Source organism: Arvicanthis niloticus, chromosome 23, assembly GCF_011762505.2.
Source record: "Arvicanthis niloticus isolate mArvNil1 chromosome 23, mArvNil1.pat.X, whole genome shotgun sequence".
Lineage (NCBI taxonomy): Eukaryota > Metazoa > Chordata > Mammalia > Rodentia > Muridae > Arvicanthis > Arvicanthis niloticus.
This window is the reverse complement of record NC_133430.1, coordinates 42,085,939-42,111,761: the sequence shown is the minus strand read 5'-3', so window position 1 is coordinate 42,111,761 and position 25,823 is coordinate 42,085,939. Positions and strand designations below refer to the sequence as shown.

At 38.4% G+C, this 25,823-nt stretch overlaps 1 protein-coding gene and 1 long non-coding RNA gene across 5 annotated transcripts in view; one reads left to right on the top strand and one right to left on the bottom strand.

Annotated features, from left to right (window-relative positions):
- Positions 1-378: 378 nt before the first annotated feature.
- The window catches only part of Hif1a (hypoxia inducible factor 1 subunit alpha), a 46,830-nt gene continuing 21,385 nt past the window's right edge, over positions 379-25,823 (top strand). Inside the window, exon 1 of one of the 4 annotated variants that reach the window (XM_076922009.1) lies at positions 379-808. In XM_076922009.1, the coding sequence (XP_076778124.1) occupies positions 774-808 (35 nt within the window). In that variant the 5' untranslated portion in view covers positions 379-773. The remainder of the gene's footprint in view (positions 809-25,823) is intronic. The other 3 variants (XM_076922006.1, XM_076922007.1, XM_076922008.1) reach the window with 3 other exon arrangements.
- The window catches only part of LOC143437100 (uncharacterized), a 32,311-nt gene continuing 24,650 nt past the window's right edge, over positions 18,163-25,823 (bottom strand). The window contains exons 2-3 of the long non-coding RNA XR_013106769.1: positions 22,948-23,021; positions 18,163-18,298 (exon numbers count right to left, since the gene is read on the bottom strand). This is a non-coding gene — a long non-coding RNA (uncharacterized LOC143437100). The remainder of the gene's footprint in view (positions 18,299-22,947; positions 23,022-25,823) is intronic.

The following is a 25,823-nucleotide window of genomic DNA, read 5'->3' as shown; positions in this document are numbered from 1 at the left end:
CGGTCCAGCCACGCAGCTAAGGAGTAGGCGAGTACCCTCAGATAACGCCACTCAGAGAGCGGGGTGGTGTCAGCCAGACTCGGACCCGGGCTTGGCAGCCCACTCGCTCCAGCAGCGCCTCCCAAAGCCAGACGCAGCTTGCCATTGAAGGCGCAGAGTCAGCCTCACCCGTCGGTCTCCCCTTTCTCTTCCCTCCCTGGCTGCACACAGACAAGCACGTGAGCGGGGCAGCTCTTCCCAGCTGGGGCTCAGCTGACCTCCTCCTGATTGGCTGAGAGCAACGTGGGCTGGGGTGGGGCCCGGCCGCCTGCGTCCGTCGCCATTGGCTCTCGGGGAACCCGCCTCCGCTCAGGTGAGGCGGGCCCGCGGGCGCGCGCGCCGGGCTTAGCGGGCGCGCGCACTCCTCCGGTCCCCTCCCCTCGCCGCGCGCCCAAGCGCGCCTCCGCCCTCGCCCGCCCCCTGCCGCTGCCTCAGCGCCTCAGTGCACAGAGCCTCCTCGACTGAGGGGACGCGAGGACTGTCCTTGCTGCCGTCGCGAGCAGTGTCTGGCCAGGCCTTGACAAGCCAGCCGGAGGAGCAACTAGGAACCGGAGCCGGAGCCCGGCGAGCGCAGCCTGCAGCACCGGCCTCGCCGTCCGGGGGGGGGGGCGTCCCGCCTCGCACCCCGCCTCTGGACTTGCTCCTTTCTCTGCGCGTGCGGACAGAGCCGGCGCTTAGGCCGGAGCGAGCCCGGGGGCCGCCGGCCGGGAAGACACCGCGGGCACCGCTTCGCCATGGAGGGCGCCGGCGGCGAGAACGAGAAGAAAAAGTAAGCCGGGCCGCCGCGTTCCGTGGGCTGGCCTTTTTTTGTCTCCGCTCCCCTTCCGTCCCCCCCCCCCCGAGCCTCACGCGCCGGGCTCCCCCGCGGTCCACGTCGCCATCTTGGCGCGGGGGGTGGGAGTCGCGGGCCCAGCGCTCGGCGGGGCTGGGGTCTCCGCCCCGGACACCCGCCCCGCGCCTTCGCAGCCCAGCCTGCCCCGCGCGCCCATCCGGCCAAGCCGGCCAGCGCCGAGTACGCCCCTCGCTCCCGCGCCTTCCCGCCCCGGTCCTCCGCGTTAGCCGCGAGCACCCGGCCCCGGGCGGACCCCGTGCGCGCCGCTAGCTTCCTGGGGTCGAGGCCCTCTGAGGCCGACCCGGGGCTCCCTGGAGCCGCCTCGCTGCGCCGCGGCCGCCGCTGTCTTTGTACGTTAGGGAGTTTCTTCTGGGGGCCCGAAGATGCTAACTTTTCTAGTTTGCACGTGCAGGTTTTGTTGCAATCTGGAAAAACTTGCCTCCATCACAGTAACGGGAATTTAGGAAAAATGGCATCGTTTTTAAACAACTTGGAATTTCTACAAACTTGTGTTTGCATCACCTGTCAGGAGATCTCAGACGCTATGTGTGGATATGTATATGCCTCGTTCACTCCTGAAAATAACTTACTGATAGTTTTGGTTAAACTTAGGCGGATAACTTAATGGGAGGGGGATGGGGGGGGGGGAAAGACGTGTATATAATGAAAGCAAATGAAAACCATCAGTTAAAATGTTGCACATTTATTGGAACACCTGAAAAGAATTGTATCCAAAAAACATACATCCGAAGTGAGAAATCTGTGAGAACTCAATGTAAGTTTATGAAACATCTTGTGGTTTGAGTCTAAGGAGAACATTATAGAATTATGAGTGCAGCTAGTAGTGGTGAGGTCGATCCCTACCGCCAGCACACAATTTTGTCTACTTCGATATTTTAACCTTGAGAAAAATCAGTTTAAGGGTTGAAGGTTTGTAGTAAGAGCTGTGGTTACAAGGCTGGCTTAATTTACTGGTAAGTCCTTTCAGTCTTCTGGAAGATTAAGTCCCCTTATCCATATCAACAGAAGAGATACATTTACTCATTTTCTTGATGTTCTGTACATCCCTTCCTTGTCTTGGTCTTTATTCCATAGAAAGTCCAGGTCTTAGTTTGTATGCACCAAAGGAAGCACTTTGAAAATGTTTTAAAGTGAGCGTGCAAGTCTAGACTTAACTCCACGAGTTACCAGAATTAGTTGCAATTAATTTTGCAGAAGTGACTACAATGCTTTTGATGAAACGATGGGCTGCTATTCTCTAAACTCTAGGCAGATTGCCATTGTGTACTTACTGTCCTTATTAAATGCTGAATTATATTAGTACAGTACACCAAGTTATACACCAACCCTCTTTCATATATGCTGATTTTTTTTTATTTTAAATTCAAAAGTAGTTTTATAGTGGATAAGTAAGTTAGTTGTGCATCGGGCCCAGTTCTAAATGGCTTTTAGGTTTTCCTCAGAGCCATCTGTTAATTTAATTTTTCTCATTTGAGATGTTAGCAGCTTTAGATCAGATGGGATTATATTTCTTAATATAGAGGTTCTTAATATCACTAAAAGATAATAAACATGAGTGATGGGTCACTTAACAACCCTTAGGTGCCATTTATTAAATACGTCTTTTTGTAATCATAATTTAGTTGAAAGATGGAGAGGTAAAAATTTTCTTTCTCCAATTATTCCATCTTATATGAGCCTCCAAAGTGAACATGGGGGAAAGGATTTTGCTTTTTTAATAGAGAGTATAGAAAACTCAGACCTTGAAGGTTTGGAATCAAACAGAACAGAAAATGCTTAATAGATTTAACAGAAGGTATGTGCTGTTGACTCCTTAGCTGTTGGGGCTGAACTTGATTGACCTAGTATGTATATGGACTCTTAGATTTCAAAAGAATGTCATGCTCCTTCTGTTTCTAGCTGAACTTTTCAAAGTTAAAAAAAGAAAAGTTGTTGGGCCACTAATGCAAAATCTTTTATTTTGTCTTTCTTTTTCCCAGAGCTGAGGACTGAACCCAGGGCCTTGTGCTTGCTAGGCAAGCGCTCTACCACTGAGCTAAATCCCCAACCCCTTTTTTTGTGTTAATTTTGTCTTTTTTTTTTTTTTTTTTTGAAGTAAAATCTCTTAAAGACATTTCTTTTTTTTTTTTTTTATTAGATCTTTCATTTACACTTCAGATGCCATCCCCTTTCCCCATTCCCCCCCCCCTTAGAAAACCCCTATCCCATGCCCCCTTTTCCTTTTTGCATTTATACATTTTTTTAAAAAATGTTAATCATAGGCTTTATAAGTTTGGTATTGTTCAATCAAAGACATTTCTTAATTTCCCCTTTTAGCTTTGATCATTAAGAATCAAGAAATTCATTTATTAATAAAATTTTTTTTTACAATTTAGCTTTCCCCTTTGTTTGAGGAACCAGTAGTTCTACTGATTTAGGAATTTGGGGACAGATACCCACAAGTTGGAGTCCCAAGCCTTTCCACTTGTGATTGTTGGCAAGTTACTGAATCCTTGTGGATTGTATGCCCCCCCCAAGAGGATAATACTACCCTTCTGAAAATAAGATACTGCATTTAAAGCCCTTAGTCCAGCACATAGAATGGGAGGCTTTGTAACATTTTATATACTTGAAAATAGGTGTTAACTGTTAAAGTTATAGTTAAGACTTTTTATAACCTTCAAACCATTCTTCTGTGCCTTCATGCATTTTTTCTTATATTAAAAAAAAATGAGAAGACTGGCTCTGAAATCAAAGGCTGAGAAAGTTTCTTTTCTGCTGAAGCCATGTCCTTGGACCATGGCATCTAGCATCAGTAGTTTGACTGAGCGTGAGGCGCTAGGCACCTCATTACAGTTCCCCATCCCAGTGTTTCCTCTCTAAATAGGTCATTTTGAATCTACCCAGAGCTCTGGTCATAAACATATGCTAGTCATGCTATTCATTCTAGCAAGAGAGACCTAAGGGGATGTAGTTTTAGAACTGGTAGTAGGTAGTAACTACGTTTTTTTCTTGTCCTGATGCTCACCTTTTGAGTAGACAAGTATAAATACTAGTTTCTTCGGGAATTTAACAGCAAAATGGTGCTTTGCTCATGTCTTCCTCTATAGTTAAGACTATTGGCCCTGTCTCAAGACAAGGCTTTGAATTTGTGTTGGTCAGGTTTGGGGTTTTTTTTTTTTTTTTTTTTTTTTTTTTAAATCTAAGATTGTTAACAAAGGTCCATCTCCTCACCAGGAGAAAGTAACCTAAATATAGCTATGGGGTTGAACTACCTTCCTACCAAAAAACTGATTTTAACTTACAAGAAAAAAGTTACTTTGTTTCAGTTCCCCTCCTTTTGGGACTAGACAGCAATAGGTAGGTTTTACCTAGCCATCTCCTGCTTGTGGTATAAGTATTTATTGCATATTTTCTTCTTGACTCTGAAGGGTTTGAAAAAGAATTTAACAAACCAGTGTTGTCATTGCTCAGCGTTTTGGGTAAAATTATAGTGAGAATGTTTAATCATAAAAATTTAATTATAGCAATTTTGTCTTTGTCTCTTGAAGTATCAAGAAAGAACTACTTGGTGTGTGTATTGAATTTGATATTAAAGTTCATGCTTTCTCCAATAAAAATAAACAGACTCATCTGTTTGCCAGGCATAGTCTTGTAGACAAATGTAATATAAAGAATTCAAAATTATGAAACAGAAATAAAAAAAGATTACTTCGTAACTTTTTCCCTATAGTGTTTTAAGGATTGTGTATGTTTTATTTAGCTGTTTTTAAAACTAACATCAACTATTCTGTTCTAGCCATTTCTAAGTGTAAATTTTAGCTACGGCAAATTTTGTCATGTAACCAACTTTTTCTTCTTGCAAAATAGAATCTATGGCCATTTTACAGCTCCCAGCTTCCCTGTAGCCTTAGCTCTGGTGCCACCATTCTCTCTGAATCATAAACCTGACTACTCTAGATAGATACTTCATGTAACTAGAATCATGGTAGGTTTTGCCTTTTTGTGGACTTCACCTCAGATGATTCATTCACGTTAAAGTGTGTTTAGAATTTCTCTTCTTTCTAAGACTTCTGTTGTATCACTGTGCCATGTTCTTTGTTCATTGACACTTGGGTTGCTGCTCCTTTGCTTCTGTTGTGCTGCTGAGTGTGTATGTATAAAGATCTCACCAAGGTCCTGCTCCCTGACAGTCCTGTTAAATATAAGGTAACAAATAAGTTTTTTGAGGAACCTCCATACTTTTTCCATAGCAATTTCTACCTTTGTAATAATATTCCTACCAGTTGTGCACTATTCTCTGTAGCCTTCCTAGCACCTTGTAAGGGTTTTGGGGGGACAGAATATTTGTTCTCTGTGGTAGCCATCCTAATATATTGAAGAGATTGTATCTTTAGTGGCTTGTGGATGATTGGTAGACATGAAGCTACTTTCAAACAAACAGAACAAAATGTCAAAGAACAGTTTGCAAGTAAAATCTCTTATAAAGAATGTTAAATATCCTTAAAATAGGAATGAAATTTTTCTAGTAATCTAGAAAGAGTTGGTCTCTTAAAATTGCCTCAGAAAGAAATATTTAGTTTCAACTAATATATGCCTGTTCTATTGAAGATAAAGCCCCAATTAAGATACAAATTAAAATGGTATCATTTTTATAAAATAAAATGTTCCCATTTAGTTGTTCTGCCCATTTCCATTATCACTTATTAGTGTTTTCTTATTAAATTCTACTTGGTTGGAATGCTAAATATAAAGATTATTTTAAGGTTATCATTTTGAAATTTTATTTTCCTTGTTAATAGAAAAAAGCTAGTAGTGGAACATAGCTTATGTTTGTAGTCCTTGGTTGTTTAAACCATCATAATTAGACAAATTAAGTGTTCTTTAATGGTGCTGTTTTCACTGATGAATTACAAATGTTATGTATTTGCCCTTTCCGGATAGTCTGTGAAGATAAGTTTACCCAACTAAAAACACAGGTAAATGTAAGCAGAGTTTAAGGGTGGAAACTTGGAGTCTTAAAGTAGTGTGATATGTTTTAGTTCTAATGGACCTTTTCTTATAAATTTAGATAGTAATCAAGTTTCTGTACAGATTTACCTCCTGTTTTCCATTCTAAAATTGGGGGGCATGTTTCTATAGACAAAGTCCCAAATAGACTGAATTTGAAGAACATCTAATAGGGAGTATGGGTGCACATGAGCGCTAAGTAGTCTAGTGATCAAACCAAACAACTGATGGACGACTGGATGAGCAAAGAGAATACAGAGGATTTTAAAGACTGCTTTTTTTTTTTTCTTTTAAAAGTCTTTTTCTGTATCCCGTGGTTATTTTTTCATAAAAACTGTTCTTATGCTTTGGAATTCTCATGCTACGTTTTTAGTCTTGAATTTTAATTTTCTGTCACCTTTTTGATACTTTTTCTATTTATTAAAACCAGACTAGATGACATATTTTATTGATAAACATGGCTGTGTAATATGTCCAAGGCCTGGGAAGTAAGTTAGTATCCTTTAAGGTATGTTAAAAATGCGTCTCAGTTGTCCGTATTCAGAACACTGAGTAAACACAAGGGATCTGTGTATTGTTGCGGAAAATCTGCTAGGTAAACAAGTGGAAACTATTCATTCTTGTTTCATTTTAAACATTTATTGAATATGTGTGCTTCACCTGTTTATCTCAAGTGGATAAATGCATGTTCTCTGAAGCCTAACTGCCAAAAGACTCCATTGTGTAACAATGGGTAAAATACTTAACTTCCCACACCTGTTTTTTGTGTTGCGTGCATTAAATATATGTATCCTTATACAAATATGATACATATCAAATAAAATATTGATGATAGCTATTAACTGTGAAGGCATTTTGCTGATGGAATAACAGTGATTAAAATAGAAATTCTGCTTTAAAAAGTTCATCTACTGGAAAGGTCATTCTTGGGACCTAGTGTTGCAAGCTTAGAATTAACAGGCTGCTATTGGGTTCTGTTTACTGCCTTAAAGAAGGTAACCAATTCAGTTCTGCTATAGTAAACAAAGACCATTTATCCATTCTTGAAGAATTTGGATAAAACTTTAGATCTGGCCTTTAGGTTTTTATGACCAGACTACAATCCAAGCCTTCTCAAAGAGCATTTAAATTTTTCTTTAAAAAAAAAATTACACAGCTATTAAACAATTATAAATAAGAGTAAAAGAAAAACTGAAAGTTTACTTCCCTCCTACCAGCTTGAGAAAGCAATTGCTCCTACAGTTTAATATGTCTCTGAGAGAGTTTTAATTCACATAACTTCCTATTTACATAAGTAGACTATGTTATGTGTTCTGCCCCCCTTTAACTACCATAATATGTGCTATTATGAACAAGACACTAAATAGCCATGAATTTAAATAATCTTAAAAATGATTGTTCAAAAGCATACCAAACTTAGTGAAATACCTAAAAGTATGTAAAAATTATGATTGTAATTTTGTCACCTAAAGATTACTATTAACACTTAATATTTGTCTTGTGTGTGTTTATGTGTGTGTACACAAATGCATGTGTGTTGTTATATATGTATGTTTGTGAAAGTTAGAGGCCATCCTTCAGTGTCATAGGTCAGAAACTATGCACTGTGTTTTTGAGGCAGGGTTTCTTACTTGGGACCTAGGGCTCACTAGACGTTCAGTGAACTTCAAGGATTTGCCTATCTCTGCCTCCCCAAGTGCTGGGATTGCAAGTGTGAAATACCAAGCCTGACTTTTCTGGAGATTGAATTTGGGTCTTAATGCTTATGTGTCAAGCACTTTAATGACTGAACCATCCTCCTCTCATCCCCAAATCTGGTTTTTAATATAAGCACACAGATAAGATTTCATTAACTATATATAGCTAAAGTTATATTCTTTGGTATACTTTTATATCCTTTTTCACATTCTGTGTTCATTTCCTGTTTGTATTTTAATCACGTGCTTTTATAGTGTAGGGGTACTACAGAGATGGTCTTTCTTATGAGTGAAAGCACTTCAATTAAGAGTGCCTGTGTTTATATAGGTAGTATGCACAGCTCTTAATCCTAGCACTAAGGAGACAGAGGCAGGCAGATCTCTGGGAATTTGAGGCCACCCTGATCTATGTAGCGAGTTCCAGGATAGACAGAGCTCTATATAGAGACCCTGTCTCAAAGAAAAACAAAAAAAGAGTGCCTAAGTTTAAAACTCAGCTTTGTTACTAATTAGCTAGTGTGACCTAGTATTTGCATTATAATATTTGCTGTTCTTATTTGGTATTACTAGCAGGTGCCTTGTGTTAGGCATTGTTTTTAGATTTTGTTACTATTAACTGATTAACAATTGCAGTTCATAACCAAGAATGCAAAGACTAGTTGTTTTGAGATAATCCCCTAATCATTTCTTCCTTTAATTTTAGAAGGCCATTGAGATGATTATGAATTTATCTATGTGATAGACAGACTTTGGCTTATAGATATGAGAAAGTTGCAAATTATTACAAAAAAAAATATTTAGAAGCTGGAAGTGGTAGTACAAGCCTATGATTTAGCACTCTTGAAGCTGAGGCAAGAAGATTACCAAGTCTGAGGTTAGCCTGGGCTATATAGTGGTCCTTATCTCAGAAAATCAAAACATGAAATAAAACAAAAATTGTTTAGTGGAGATTAATGTATTATTGGCATTATTCTGAAGCATATACATTCTTGAACAGTTATTACCCCCAAGAAATATTAATATTCAGTATTTGATCCACTGAATTTCCCCTCTTCTTGAATTAATATGATGTAATTTTGAGAATATCTTTTTAAAAGCACATAGTACTTTAAGTAGTGCAAATAAATATCATTTAATATCTAATAGGAAATTATACTTCCTTCTAATTTTGAGCTTTCAAGTCCTATAATGAATTTAATGTTGAAGTTTTAATTTGAAGCATAACTGATGACCTTTATTTGAAGATCAATTTATTTCTATCAATGAATATAAATTAAAGATGGTAAACATAACCTATGGTGAAAAAAAAAGCTTTAAAGTCTATGGAGTGTGTTTAAAATCTATTAAATGTATATAGTAACATAAATCTTTTGAATGCCATTAGAGTGCCATATTCCTACCTGGGAACATTAGTTGTTTCAGACCTGTAATGTAGGTCTCTAAAGACAACAATGAAGGCACATGAGCTCAGCAGCTGCTGACGTGTTTCTTGTTTTGATTGATCGTCTATCATCATGCAAAGTCCACAAGCTATTCCGCATCTGGAGTTCTTGCATTCTGCAGGATCTTTAGATCAGAACAGCTCATTTTCTCCTTTGAATTATCTTGTCTTGTCTGAGGACCTGTTCTTCAGACGTCTGACTCCTTGGTCTGCGCCTTTTTTGGTTCCCTTTAATTCTTTGTTTTGCTTCACTGGTAATTTCTCCTTCTGTCTTTTTCCCTTTCATTACCTAAAAAGAAGAAAATTAAAAGGTAATAGTCTTTGACTTTTCTTTATAGATATCTAAATTCTCCTCCTATCTTCTTCACAAAGCTTCCTCACAGCTCGGTAAGGGTAACAGTAACAAATAGTTAGCAAGGCTGCCACAGCTGCCTCCTCCCACATCCATGGCAGACATCAGCATCACGTTTGCCCAGTGGTCTCATGGCTGGGATTTTGTTCAATAAACTATTTCAGGCATTTAAACTAGCTATGGAGGTGGCCATACTTATTTGTCATCCTAGTTATACTATGATTTTAAAATTAAAACTAACTTAAATAGGCAGTTAGGCAGGTAGTTTAGTTAGTACTCAGTGTTTGTAGAAAGATTGAATTCAATTCCTAAACCCCTGTTTTAAAAGCTGGCTACAGTATAGCACATACTTGTAATAGTAGCAGTGGGGAAACAGAGACAGGAAGATCCTTGATGTTTGCTGGGTCAGCCAGTCTAGCCTACTTATGAGTTCCAGGCCAGTGAGAGACTATGTCTCAAAGAAAAAAAAAGTTGGATGGTATTTAGGGAACCATACGATTTTATTATCTGGCCTCTACACACATATATACTCCCACACATGTGCACCTGTACACACAAAATAGAAAACTCTGGACATTGGGGACAGATATATTATTTTTTAAAAGTTATAATGGAAGATCATTCACATTTAAGTAGGAATTCTTTGGATATATTCAAAATCATTTGACTCATCTTAAAAATATTTAATGAAACTTAGAAGTTTTGGTGGATGGAAAAGATTTGAGAAGTATACAAATACACAGAAATTATGAGCACCTATTATTTTACTGCCTAGAGACCCTTGTTCATGTATGTGCTTAAAGTCTAAGATAGGAGTGAATCTATTGTTTTCAACCTACTTTAAAAAAAAAAAACTGTATTTTGTCCAGTATTTAAAAAGGAGACGACTTTAGAAATGTGTATTATGGTTGGTGGAGAGTCAACAAGATGATAGTGATGACTGTGTAGCCAAGTGTACTTTGCTGCTTATCAGTTTCACCTTTATAGCAAAGCTAATTCCCAAAAAACCATCAAAAGAATAGACGCTCCCTGAGACCACGGTTTAGGATGTGATTTTACAGGGAATTATTAAAGGTCTAACTAAAAATGTTTGTCTTGGTATATTTTGTAAACATTTAAATATTGCCAATAAATAGTGCTGTTTGAAAGGCTGAATAAATGGCATGAATCTAAAGCTACATTGTAGAAATGTTACCCTACTTGGCACATTTAGAGTAAGTCTAAAGCTCCCTGTAATTAACATTAACACAGGCAAGATTAATAATACCATTAATTCACGTTTCTTAAGAAGTGGAATTGCTGGGTCAAAACCATGTTATTTTTGAATATTTTTAACACTATTGATTATTTACCTTGGAGAAAGTTTGAACTAGTTTATACTTTGCCCAGTATTTCAGAGTGCCATTTCCTTTCTATTTTATGTGTGTTTTGTCTGTGTATAAGTTAAATGTACCGTGTCTGTACTGTGCTCACAGAGGTCAGAAGAGGGCATTGTATTCCCTAGAACCAAAGTTAACAATGATTATGAGCTGCCTTATAGGTGTTAGGAATCCATCCCAGACCCTCTCTAAGAGAAATGAGTGCTCGTAACTGTGCAGCCGTCTCTCTAGCTCCAAGAATGCCATTTTCTTGAACTTTATCGTCTTTAATATTAATTTGAAACCCTAGCAGTATTATTTTTATTCCATGTTATGAAATACAACTCAGAGCCAGGCAGTGGTGGTGCACACTTTTAATCCCAGCACTTGGGAGGCAGAGGCAGGTAGATTTCAGAGTTTGAGGCCAGCCTGGTCTACAGAGTGAATTCCAGGACAGCCAGGGCTACACAGAGAAACCCTGTCTCGAAAAACAACAAAATAAAAATAAAAAATAAGTGAAGTACAAGTCAGACTAGTGTAAAGAAAAAATGTAGCTGTAGCTCATACAGCTTAGCTTTGTTTGGTTTAAGAAACAGCTAGATAGAGAATCTCACATTGTGTCAAATAATGTAATCCCTGGCTTTATCTAATTGTTACTTCTGTATTTGAGTGCTACAGTCACTCTGCCCTTCACAGACTACCTATGTAGAATTAGAGAGTGCAGCATTCTCACATCTGCATGCATATAGCTTGTGATTTTAAAAAAAGAAAAGAAACTCCCTTTCCTAATATTTGGGCACTAGTTTCCTGGAGTAGCAGCCAGTTTGCTCTGATTGAGTTATTTATTATTAACCATGTAAATGGGATTTTCTGATTATATGAGTTCAGGTTTTTTGGTTGTCTCTGAGATTATCATCACTTCACACATAGGTCAAGACTGTGACCAATACTGGCACTGCCACAGCAGGTTGTGGGGTTTTGTTGCAAATCAGCCTATTTATAGTCTACAGAAATTTCTGTCAAACATAGTATTCTGCAGCCATTTTTAATTTTTTTATTATTGGCAAATGTATCAAGCATTTTCTGCGATTTCATCTTAAGAAATAAAATGGAATCAGCAATAGTGTTAGGGTTTGGTATATGCTGATGCCAAGAACTGCTTGCAGACAGGAGCCCAGTAGGGCTGTCCTCTGAGAGGCTCTGCCAGCACCTAATTGATACTCACAGACAAACCATTGGGCTGAGCCTGGGGACCCAATGGAAGAGATAAGGAAGGACGGAAGGAGCCAAACCCTATAGGAAGAACAACAGTATCCATCAACCAGACCCCTCAGAGCTCCCAGGGACTAAACCATCAACCAAAGAGTACATATGGAGGGACCCATGGCTCCAGCTACATATGTAGCAGAGGACTGCCTTACCTGGTATCAATGGGAGGGGAGGTGCTTGGTCCTGTGGAGGTTTGTTGCCCAGTGAAGGGGGATACTAGAGGAGTGAGGTGGGAGTGGGTGGGTGGGTGGAGAAGTACCCACCCTGTTAGAGGCAAACAGGAAGAGGGGATAGGAGGGAGGTTGCAGAGGGGAGACCAGGAAGGGTGACAACATTTGAAATGTAAATAAATAAAATAAATTTTTTTTAAAATGTGGAAACCAGACACAATGCTTTGTCTCTCTGGGTCTCAACTTTATTTGTGTATGAATTAAGATAATAGGAATCATTGCTTTAGAGGATGGTTAGGATAAAAAGAAACACTAGCCTATGTGCAACACTCAGAACAGTTCTTGGTATGCAACATTCATATAATATTTGTTAAATTGTTTTCAGAAGAGTTTCATTCTTTAGAACTTTGAAGATTCTGTTTTTATTAAATTGGGGGAGGGGGCGGCTAATCCAAGAAAGGATGGGGTCCCTTGAGCCAAGTTAAAACAAACAGCAGCAGTGGTTAAATAATTAATGCTCCCCTTTACTTTTTCCACGAATATCTAGCTTTTGTATATTACATTTTTATTTTATGTAATGTCCCAAATATTTTCCATACTGATAATAAAGGGGAATGTGTGTGGTGTTTCAGGTGTTAGAGGGCGGGAACTTAGGGAAAGTATTTTCAGGTTTTTTGGTATCATGAATTTTCTCAAATAGCTTTTAAATTATTAGTAAAGGAAACTTGGAAATTGCCTGTCTTTGTAGATAATTAAATAGTATTTAAATGGATTCTCAAGTCAGAGCCTTCACTATGAGTGGAATAAGGTATAAAGCCTTGTTAACAAATGTAAATAAATTGATGTGTCTTTTTATTTTTTATTTTTTTAGGGACTGGAGAGATGTTTTTTTTTTTTAATTTATTTTTTATTGGATATTTTATTTACATTTGCCATCCCCTTTCCCCATTGAAAACCCCTATCCCATCCCCCCTTTTCCTTTTTGCTTTTATACAATTTTTTTAATGTTAATCAAAGGCTTTATAAGTTTGGTAATGCGCAATAGCAAGATGCCCATACAATCAGAAGTGTAACCCAATACCCAACCTAGATATATCAACTATCTTTGACTGGTGGAGACATGCGAACATCTGCCTCCATGTTCTCCCTCCTCCCTCCCCCCCACTCTTGTCACCTAGCTCCTCCTCTCCTTTTCCTCTTCCTCTCCTTACTCCTCCCACCTTAGCTCCTCCTACCTATCATCCTTCCTGTTAAAATAAAACTTTTCTCTCAAAATACAGTTAGAGCATAACTATACCAATTTGTGTCAGTAAGGTACAAGATAAACCTAATACCCAGTCCATCATTTTGTTAACTAACCAGAACCTCTCATCTCTCCTAACTAAAAGACTTTAGTTCTGAACCTGGCTTTTTTTCTTGGCTTTAGAATGAATGTCAGCTGAAAACCATCCTCTCAAATCTTTTCTCTCAAAGTAAATAGCTGGGATTAATTATGAGACTATAAGTCTTCAACCCCATCAGAAATCCAGAATGACTGAGTTAACTGAAGTTATGGGAAGCACAAAGCATAGCTTCTAAAACTTAACCAAATTGTAGAGACCACTGAACACCTGAACAGTCCCTATACTACAAAATGTTGGAGCATCTGATCTTCAGCCTTCTGGCCCAGGATCATCTGACAGACCTAGTGATAGAGAATTATTAAGGGCTGATTACTCTGTCTTGGCAGATATAATCAGTTGACTATTCTGCAAGTGTGTCCTTTTCTGGACAGTAATTTGTCTGTAGATGAAAAGAGGCAATTCTTGCCTAGTGGCTGTCTCACCACAACTGGAGTAACTCCAAAGATGCTCAATTTCTTCTTAAAATCCAAGACACAAAGCTGTCAGGAGCAGACAGGTCTCTAATCAAAATGAACATTGATACAGAAATGCTTGTAATTCTGTGGACTTCTGACGTTTTGAAAACCAACTATCCATGTAAGGCAATCTGGACTGTTGTCTGTTAACTCCTCTCAGCTATTTCTAAATAAAATATGGAAAACACCCTAACAATAAACTCAAAGTCATGAATTTGCTATAGGCCCTTAACTCACAGTCTAACCATCTCAAATCAGTTAAAAAAGTTAAAGAAGAACTGGGTCTAAGCCTTGTATTCCTAAATGTGTTATACAGGCAGAATGCCTATGAAAGTAACAATATTCATCTCACTTTTATATCAATAAGAAGCTCATACCAATGAAAACCTTAAATTTGAAATCAAAGTAAATTTTGTACCATTTAAGAAATTATAACTTCATCTTAATAACAATTATACATATTTTTACCAGTAGGTTATGGCTATGCAATAAATCCTAGCTAATCCTCCCTGTTCCAACAAAACCACTACTTTCCCTAGAAAGACAGCCCAATATTAACCACCTCAGCCCCCTAGCCCAGGGAATAGGGGCGCTGGCTCTTCATTAACTTCTTCAAGCTGATTATGGTCATTGAGATATTAGAAGAGGGGCGGGGGGAAAAGTAAGTTTTGATAAGCCTCTGACACTGTGTCTTCTCTGCATCTAGCTGGAATTCCAGGACATCAGAGGTTCGAGCAGGTCTGCTCAGCTTGCTTGATGAGTAGATATACCAAGGCTATGTATTCTGCAATATACAATTCTCAGAACAAATTTTAGTATCAAGATAATTTTTTGTTTGAATTCTAGAATCTAGTCTTCTGGCAGCCTGCCTCTGTCATGTCTAATCCATATAATTCTGGTAGTTTCTATGAGGGTGTGCTCCCACCATCCTCCCATTTTTGCCTCCCTGCTTTCAAATTTCCCAACACTAGGGAATCCAAACTTTCAGGCACCAAAGCCCTCCACTCCCACTGATGCCTAACTCCTTACCCCATCCTCCCTCTTCCAATTACTATGAGAGTAATATATTACTGTATATTACCTCTTTTGTATTTGTATATTACCAGTTACTGTGAGGGAGGTATGAGCTCCCACCATCCTCTCATTCCTGCCTCCCTGCTCTAGAAATTCCCCAACACTAGGGAATCCAAACTTCCAGATACCAAGGCCATCCACTTCCCCTGATGCCTGGCAAGGCCACCCTCAACTACCTATACAGGTGGAGCCATGAGTCCCTCCCTTTGTGTTCTCAGGCTGGAGATTTTAGAATGGCTACTCCAGCTTGTTTCTTAGGACCATTTGCTTGAAAAATAGTTTCCAGCCTTTTACTCTAAGGTAGAGTCTGTCTTTGTCACTGAGGTGGGTTTCCTGTATGCAGCAAAATGCTGGGTCCTGTTTATGTATCCAGTCCATTAGCCTATGTCTTTTAATTAGGGGAATTCAATCCATTGATGTTAAGAGATATTAAGGAACAGTGATTGTTGCTTCCTGTTATTTTTGTTATTAGAGGTGAAATTATCTTTGTGTGGCTATCTTCTTTTGGATTTGTTAAAATAGAATTACTTTCTTGCTCTTTCTAGGGTATAATTTCCCTCCTTGTATTGGAGCTTTCCTGCTATTACCCTTTGTAATGCTGGGTTTGTGGAAAGATATTGTATGAATTTGGTTTTGTCGTGGAATATCTTGGTTTCTCCATCTATGGTAATTGAGAGTTTTGCTGGGTATAGTAGCCTGGGCTGGCATTTGTGATCTCTTAGGGTCTGTATGACATCTGTCCAGCATCTCGTTAATTAGAATAGGGAAGTTTTTTTCTATAATTTTGTTGAAGATATTTATTGGCCCTTTAAATTGGGAATCTTCACTCTCATCTATACCTATTATCCTTAGGTTTGGTCTTCTCATTGTGTCCTTGATTTCCTGGATATTTTGTGTTAAGAACTTTTTGCATTTTGCTTTTTCTTTGACAGTTGTGTCAATATTTTCTATGGTGTCTTCTGCACCTGAGATTCTCTCTTCTATCTCTTGTATTCTGTTGATGATGCTTACGTCTATGACTCCTGATTTCTTTCCTAGGTTTTCTACCTCCAGGGTAGTCTCCCTTTGTGATTTCTTTATTGTTTCTACTTCCATTTTTATGTCCTGGATGGTTTTGATCAATTCCTTCACCTCTTTGGTTGTGTTCTCTTATAATTCTTTAAGGGATTTTTGTGTTTTCTCTTTAAGGGCTTCTACCTATTTACCTGTGTTCTCCTCAAATTCTTTGAGAGTGTGATTTTAAATCTGACTTTTGTTTTTCTAGTGATATTGGGAATTCAGGACTTAGTTGATGCCAAGTACCCTGGGTTTCTTCTGATGCTTATGTTCTTGTGATTGCCTTTCGCCATCTGGATCTCCTTAGTGCTACCTGCCCTGTCTCTGACCGGAGCCTATCTTTCCTATTATGTTGGTTGTATCAGAACTGTGTGGGGTGGGTGTTACTACTGGGGTTAGAGCTGGGGCTCAAGATCTGCTCAGTGCTCAGGCATAGGTAGACAGGAAGGAACCAGTGCTCTAGGCCAGGAGTGACTTCCTTGGTCCTAGTGGGTCCCAGTTACTCCCTGTTTGGGGCAGGTGTTGCTGTCTCCTTACCTAAGATACTGCCTGGGTTAGAGCTCCTGGGAGGCACGTTTCCTCTGGGTTCTGTGAGATTGGGGGCAGAGCTGCTGCCCAGGATCTGCTCAGTGCTCGGGACAGACTAGAAGGACTGGAGAAATGGCTTTAGCAAGTGCTTTGTTTCTCTTTCAGAAGATCTAAGTTCAATTCCTAGCATTCACATTACAGACACTCAGATCTAACTATAACTCCAGTACGAAGGAATCTGACATCTTCGTGCATCCACATGCACCCACACATTTGCATATAGTCATACATACATTTAGGTAAATCTTTAAACAAATATTTTCTATAGCTGTTGATTACAAAGCTAGCATTGAACTACTCATGAAACTAATAAATTTTGATGGCTTGGGCCACAATTGAATAATTTTGACATAATTATTTTTAGTATGGTTTTAGTTTGTTTGGTTGTTTTTTTTTTTGTATAGTGTGATTTTGAAGCTTAAGGTTCTTGGAACATAATGGCCCTCCAGAGAGCTGGCCCTGCCCTTCAACTGGGTAAAGCCAGAGAGCTGCCTGGTGATGTAAGCACAGGAGAGCTGGTGGGCTGATCAACTCTGCTTCCACTTAGGTCCTGATCCAGCGCTATGAGATGGCCTGCCAACATCCACTCCATCTGTGAACTGCTAGAGTGCATGAAGGAGCCGTCCTACAAATCTAAATGTTTCTTTTCTTTTGGGAGGGAGATTGCAAGGGCAGAGGGCATATATGAAGGGATGGGGAGATGAATGAGATTGGGGTTCCTGATGTGAAATTCACAAAGAATCCATAAAAAGTTTTTTTAAAAAATTGGAGAAAAATTGTCGATAATCATATTTACTAATTTGTTGAATCTTTAATTAGACTTTATTTTCTTAAAGATATTAAAAGCTTCCTAATATAACAGTCTCATTTTTAGAAGCTGTTATTAGGAAGTTTATTACCACTTTTGTCAATTCTGACTCAGTTCTTGTGTCCTCTGGAAGAAAAATAATCCTTGTTACTTTTTGATACATGCCCAGAGGCTTCAGTGTAAGTGTACTGCATTTGGAAAAATACGTAATCTTGAGCTGGGTGTAGTGGTACATGACTGTAGTCCAGGCACTCAGAAAGCTGAGCTGGGAGACTGCCAAGTTCAAGCTCAGCCTGGACACTATTTCAAAGTGTGAGGGTAGGGATCCAGATTAACCTGGGCTATGGCATGGTACTATCTTAAAACACTCTAGATGTCGGTGGTCATGTCTATAATCCCAGGATTTGGGAGGCTAATGATGCCACCTGTTCAAGATTACCTTGGGCTACAGAGTAACCTTTTTAATGGTTATTTGATACCAGTCTGATCACCTCAAATACAGACTTGTAGCAGGAATATTAAAAAAAAAAAAAAAAAAAAAAAAAAAAAAAAAAAACTATGCAAGGATCAGGCTGTAGAGATGGTTCTGCAGTGAAGACCAATAGCTGCTCTTCCAGAGGACCTGAGTTTGAGTCCCAGTGTCCACATGGTGCCTCACAGCTGCCGTAAATCTTCTTCCAGGGACTCTTGACGCCTCCTCATCTCTTCAGGCACCAGGCATGTATATATGCATGCAGGCAAAACATCTATGCACATAAAATTTAAAAAGAGATCATTTATAATCTAGAATATACTTAATTGACACCAAAATGAAAGTTTTACAATTCTCATAAAATGTACCTTTAACACTGCTTTGACCTCTTTGAATGGGACGTAATTTCTCACGGTTCTTTGAAATTGCTTAAATGACCAAATCTGCCTTCTAGATGACATCCTTTTAAATGTCTGAAGGTAGTGCTCATGTTTCTTATTGTTGTTAAGCAAATTCCTATAATTTATTAATCTTTTAACTTAAATTTTCTATTAAGTATCTGAAATATAGGAAGACATAGACTAAAAATGGAGGCATCTTCTTACATGAAGTCTGAGACCTACTACATATGAGAACATTATCTTTTTCACAGACAAGGAAGTAAGATCAGAGGGTTATTACTCAAAATTAGTTAACATTGGTTAGGAGCAACTAATATAGATGGCGAGTATTGTATTACAAGAACTTCTTTATCGTCATTTATAGTGTCTTCATCATGGTTAACTTAGAACTAAAGAGGGAAAAATTTCAAGGTATGATTTCTGTATGTATATTTTTATTCTGAACTTGTACAAAATCATCTTCCATCATATCCAAAGAAATCGTTTTAAAGGACCCACTGTTTTGAATATATACACAAAGTTTAGTTTCCCTGCTCTAAATGTGAATCCATTACTTTGTCATAGTATATAATCAAACTGAAAGGAGATACTGTTTGCCTTCTATATTATCGGATGCTGTATTGATCAGCCAACTAGGGATTGAAACATTTTGTTGGGGAGATGAGTAGCATTTCTATTGAACAAGAACAGAATTGATCACTGGGCAGTGGTGGCGCATGCCTTTAATCCCAGCACTTGGGAGGCAGAGGCAGGCGGATTTCTGAGTTCGAGGACAGCCAGGGCTACACAGAGAAACCCTGTCTCAAAAAACCAAAAAAAAAAAAAAAGAAAAAAAGAACAGAATTGATCATTCTTCAACAGTTTAACAACTAGGTAGGTAAGCAGATTTATATACTTACATATGAGTATTGTAAATCATCTAGATGTTACCATTTTATATGAGACAGGAACTTCTCTGCAGATATTGGTATCTAGAATGTGGAGGTAGGAGGGGCTTTTGGAAGCATTCTTTAGAATACAGAAGGATGACTGGATTAATGCTGAGGGTGGGGTGCAGTGCTGTTTACCCTTTGTTGCTTTGCGCACACATCTATAGATTCAGCCAACCAGGAATTGAAACATCGGGAGTGGGGGAGAATAGCATCTACTGAGCTACCACTGTTCAGTGGAAATAGTTAGTATGATTTTGAGGAAGCCATTAACACAGCTGGTACTGATGCACCAGTGATTCTTCACTCTGACAGTTGTACATTTATAAAGGTGATTTAATTTTTTAATAAAAATTCTCTATGTGTAAAGCCCTCACTTTCATCCCCAGCAACACAAACATAAACACACCCGAGTTACAGAGAATTAGGGGGTGGAGAAAAGCAAAAAGAATTATTCTTTTGACTATCTTTGAACCGGACTTGTGTATTATTGTATATTGATAAAATATGCAGGCATTCTTACTGTTTTTATCATTGTGTTTTGTAGTTTTTTCATTAATTATAGCTCACACTACATAGTATTTTATAGTATATTTAGTTGCTATAGTCAAAAATATTGTCATTTTTCAAAAATGACTGGCCTATGTTTATAAAATTTGTTATAAAACCTACTGATGGTTCTCTGCTAGTTTCTATGGTTTAATCACCTCTTTAGTTTTATTCTTGTTGAAATTTGATTTGCTAGAAGATTATTTTTATTTTTAGATTATTACTAAGTAACGATAACAGTTATTGAATCACTCAACAAATCTTTTATCCCCGGTATACCATAAGGTATTTTGCTAAGTAAATAGAAAATGTGTGTGGCTTTTATAATAATGTGAAAGACACCAATTTTTTTTAAGATTTATTTTTATTTTATGTATTAGGTATTCTGCCTTGTATATGTCTGAGTACTACATGCATGCATTGCTCATGGAGGCCAGAAGTTGTTATTGGATTCCTCGGAACTAGAGTGTTGGGACTTGAACTCTAGGCCTTCTGCAAGGAGCAGCTAGTGATCTTAACCACTGAGTCATCTCACTAGCCCAAGATACCAAATTTTAATGTATTCCACAATCCCCTGAAGGAATTCTTTAAAAAGATACCTAGACCTTACCCCTCAGCTTCCAGTACAGGAAGTCTAGTCAGTGATTGACCTTAGGCATATATAACCACTTATTTTTTTCTCATTTAAATAGTTCTGATGAGATTAATTTAAAATAATACAGGCTTTTCAAGATCTTAAACTTAGGTTATTAAGCTTCTAGTCTTTCTAGAAAGACGTAAAAGGTTAAGTATTTTTTCAGAAATGGTCTCACTATGTTACCTGGCTGGCTCTCCAACTCTTGGACTCAAAATGATTCTTCTGCCTTAGCCTTCACATTGATGCAACTAGAGAAAGTATTCTATTTTGTCTCCCTCATCCTTCTTAAGACTTATTTTTATTGGGCTGGAGAGATGGTTCAGTGGTTAAGAGCACTGACTGCTCTTCCAGAGGTCATGAGTTCAAATCCCAGGAACCACATAGTGACTCACAATCATCCATAATGAGATCTGATGCCCTCTTATGGGTGTCTGAAGACAGCTACAGTGTACTTACATATATTAAGTAAATAAAAAACCTTTGGGCCGGAGCGAGCAGGGACAGGGGCTGGAGCAAGAGGGAGAAGGGAAGGGGAGAAAAGATTTAATTTGTGTGTGTGTCTGTGTGTGTGTAGTGCAAGTGCCCATGGAAACCAGAGGCTTCTGCTCCCCTGGAGCTAGATTTGAGTATAGGATCAGATCTTGTGTCCTCTGCAAGTACAGCTTTTAACTGCTGAGCTATCTCTCTCGCTTCCTTTATTTCTTTTCCTTTGTGATAGTGGTGGTAGGAGGGTGGTAGTGGTTCTGGTGGTGGTGCTGGTGGTGGCCCTGGTGAAGGTGGTGATAGAGGAGAAAGATAAACTCAGTCAGGAAGGAGTCCTCTTTGTATTTGAGACAGGGTCTCACTGTGTACCTTTGGCTGTCCTAGCACTTGCTGTGCCTCAAACTCCCAGAGATCCACCTGCCTGCCTTGAGAGTGTGTAATTAAAGGGACCCACCATCATGCCTAGCTAAAAGTTCATTTTTAAGTTTATCAATTAGACTTTAGGAGGCACTTTAGATTATAGTCCCAAAACTATAATTTGTATGTATATTAAAGTATCAACTTTTTCTGGGTTTTCCAGTTTGCAGTTTTTCTCTTATTAAATGTTATTAGGTTGAGATATTCTAGTTTTATTAACAGATGAAAAGAGCCTATTAATAATAAAAGCACTCCTCTTTTTTTTTCAAAGATTTATTTATTTATTTTATATATGTGAATACACTGTCACTCTCTTCAGACACACAAGAAGAGAACATCGGATGCCATTACAGATGGTTGTGAGCCACCAGATGGTTGCTGGGAATTGAACTCTGGAAAAACAGTCAGTGCTCTTAACCAGTGAGCAATCTCTCCAGCCCATTTAAAAAGTTGTCTTGCTTTGAAGAGTTATTGATCAGTGGTGAGCAGTTCATTGCCTTCAGAGTAAGTGCTTTTCAATTAGGTTTTTGGATTTATCAGTCTGGTAATGAATCCCTCTGATTCAGTCCTGTATTCAAAGAAGTTAACCTGTATAACTTCTTTAAGCATTGGATTTTTGAGTTAACAGTGTTTAAACTTTGTAATAATAGCCTAGAATTAGGAATATTTGTCTTGATGATTGTTAATAGTGTGGATTGTCAGACTGTTTAAGCTGGAATACAGGTCTGACCATTTAACTCTGTAAATGTGTGTGTGTGTGTGTGTGTGTGTGTGTGTGTGTGTGTGTGAATGCAGAGCAAGTATAACATAGTAAAGATTAAATAAGTTAATAGTTGAAAAATATTTAGACTACTTGCCGGGCAGTGGTGGCGCACGCCTTTAATCCCAGCACTTGGGAGGCAGAGGCAGGCAGATTTCTGAGTTCGAGAGCAGCCTGGTCTACAGAGTGAGTTCCAGGACAGCCAGGGCTACACAGAGAAACCCTGTCTCGAAAAACCAAAAGGAGGGGGGAGAATAAAAATACTTATTACCTAAGTAATAAGCAGCATAAGTACAGACAAGCATGCCAAAGGAGGAAACATGAAAATTCCTTGACATTTTCTTCAGACTAAGGCAAGGGGCTGAAGAGATGGCTTAGCAGTAGAAAACTTCTGCAATTGTAAGGGCTGGGGTTCAGTTCCCAACACCCACATATCAAGCCAGGCATTCCACAAGACCCATAACTGTAGTTCCAAGGGCTTCCATACCCTTTTCAGACCTTCCTCAATGCATGCATACCCAACACACAGGTCCATACACTCAAGACAGATACATGCACACATAAATAAATACAAAGTGTATGAGAATTGAAACAAGGAGGTATAGTTCTCATTTATCAGTTTGGTTTAAAATTATTAAGCTTTTCTTTAATTCATAATATATAATACTGCAGAGTACATAGGAAAGTGTGTGTACACACACATAGATATATATTCATTGATTGCCAGAGACAAAAATGGGTGCAGACCTTTCAGGAAAGCTGCTGCTGATTCAAAAAGTTAAGTAGCTGGTGTCTTGACCATTTGTTTCAGAATGTCTGTTCTGTAAAAATACAAACACAATTTTAAAACAAAACAAAGCCTGAAAGAACAACTTGTTTCTCAAAGCTACAGTTTTGTTTGTCAAATAATAGAGTTCAGGGATAACTTAAAAATTTTAGACATTAACTATTTTAGGAATAAGTCTGATCTGCCAGTATTTTTAATGTTATGATTTAACTTTAGGGGTTTTTGTTATTATTTATTTGTTTGTTTGTTTTGGGATAATTTTCTTGCTCTGTGGCTCAGGCTAACAACAAATTTGCTCTTTCTTGCCTCGGTCTTCATAATTTTAGTTTCTTTTTAAAAAGATTTTATTTATGTATATATGTGTAAACATGTGTGTTCCTGTGTGCAAGCACCTGTGGCAGCTAGAAGACACTGTTGGATTCCTGTGCAGCTAGAGTTACAGGCAGCTGTGATTTGTCTGCCGCAGATGCTGGGAACAGAACTCTGGTTCCCTGCAAGAACAGCAAGCATGCTACCTAGCATGGTGAGCCCCTAATCTCAGCTAATAAAGCCATATCTTTTGGCAGGCAGTGGTGGCGCACACCTTTAATCCCAGCACTTGGGTCGCAGAGGCAGGCGGATTTCTGAGTTCGAGGCCAGCCTGGTCTACAGAGTGAGTTCTAGGACAGTCAGGGCTATACAGAGAAACCCTGTCTGGGGGGGTGGGGGGGAAGCCCACAACTTTTTATAGTTAGGAAACTAACAGGCTTTTTGGTGTAATTAATAGATGGCAGAAATAGGTGTCTTAAAATATCTGTACTTATTTTTGTCTTAACCTAAAGAATAATGAGGTTTCTTTGTAAAACAAATTTATTCACAAACTTTTTATGTGCACTAAATAAGGCAATGGTTTAAAATACATTCTTGAGTTCTATAAAAATAATTTAAAGATTTTTAGTTTTATGTCTAGTGCCTGATAATTTTTTAAACAGAAACCACAATGCTAAAAAGATTTAGCTATTTTACTAGTTTCTGTTTTATCTAGAATAGTTGTAGAAATTGGTAAACAAATTATTCAAAGATAAAACTTTATATACTTGGCTGAAATACCACCTTAAATAGTCATAGAAGAAGCAGAATTTCACTTGATCTATATCAAAAAACAACATTGATGGAATTGGTAATTTTAAGAGACACAGTACTTTGTATGCTGCAGGTTTGCACAGCTCATAGAACAAGCTAAGGTAAGAGGTAGTACAGGATCCATCTCTGGGACCTAGACTTCTGGCTCTGACAAAAGTAAATCTTTGTGAATCCTGCAGTGTTGTGGTAGATGACTGATACAGAGCCTTCCTGGGAGTAGATAAGTAGGCAGTTCAGGCTCTAAAACCTTGAAACTTTTTTCAAAAATTTTCCCTCGGGTGTTTCATTTGAGTGGCTGTTTTTCAGTAGTTTAGATTTGTTAAGTTGTGAGGGAGGATAGCTAAGTGTTTCAACTTGCTTATACGATTTCTCTACACCTAACCTGATTTAAAATTCAGGCTGATCGCCGATCATTCAAATAGTGTGCTGCTTCCCACAGCCACCACTGCACATAAATTTAAAAGAAGAAAAATGTGCCTGCTGAGATAGTTCATGTTTTTAATCCCAGACTTGGGGAACAGGCAGATGGATCAGAGTTCAAGGCAAGCCTGGACTACATAGTAAGTTCCAAGCCAGCCAGAGATATACAGTGAGACCCTGTCAAAAGGTGTGTGTGTCTGTGTGTGTAAACAGCATTTGTTAGTGTCCATTGTAACCCAGTAGATCTCTGCTATCTCTCTTACCTCCCTTCCAGGTATTATATAAATGAAACGAGTTTCATTACAAAGTTCAAATTGAAAATAGTGAGGAAACAAAGCAGTTTTAAGTACTTAAAAAATTTCAAACTGTTGACATTATGGTACTCTTATGGCCTCAATATTTTTATTGTAGGATATTAAGAATATACTGATTCATTTATATAAGTAGCTCCAAATGATTTTTTTTTAATTTCAGAATTTTGTACCTGTACACAGTGTATCAAACCTAACCCCGTTTGTGGCAAGTTTCTTTATAGCCCTACTTAAAATCTTAAGGTTCTTGAGTCAAATTGCTCTACAATCAGGTGTATCCAGCCAGTGACCTACAGACCACATGTGCCACACACTATGTACAAATGTGGCTAACACAAGTAATTGTAAGCTTACATAAAACATGTTTTTTTTAAAACATTTTTGTAACTTAGTTGCACAGTTGATGACAGTGCTGTGTCCCAATGTCAAAACATTTAGTTGGACACACCCACTGAATGTTTGAGTGGAAATTTTTTTATTACAGTTTAGAATCTAACAAATGTACACATTCCTTATTAAACTTTGAAAACTGTATAACAAGAGAGTTGCTGAGAACTCTTTGACAGTTACTTAAAGTTGTTTCTATGCTTGTAGCTTTCAGCCTTACATTGAAAGGAAGGAGACTTAAAGAAGGGATGATTATGTGCTTTGTTCATAAAATACAAGAAGAACTGAGTGAAATAAGCCTATTATATTGTTAAATGTTTAATAAATTCTAAGAGCTGTTTTGAACATTAAGTAAATACCTGACCTAGTAAGATTGGAGTAGACGAGTTAAACAGAGGCAGCATTCTCCATTAATAGCGAAGACTATGGAAAAGACTTAAATACTGCTGTTCCTATCCTATTTGTCACACAATTGCTGTTTTTAATCTATGGAGCCCCAGCTTCTTTAAACAGATGAAGACACTGTTTAATATATTTATGGGTTGTTATGAGAGAACTAAGCACCTAGTACAGAGTTATATTTGATAATGGCAGGC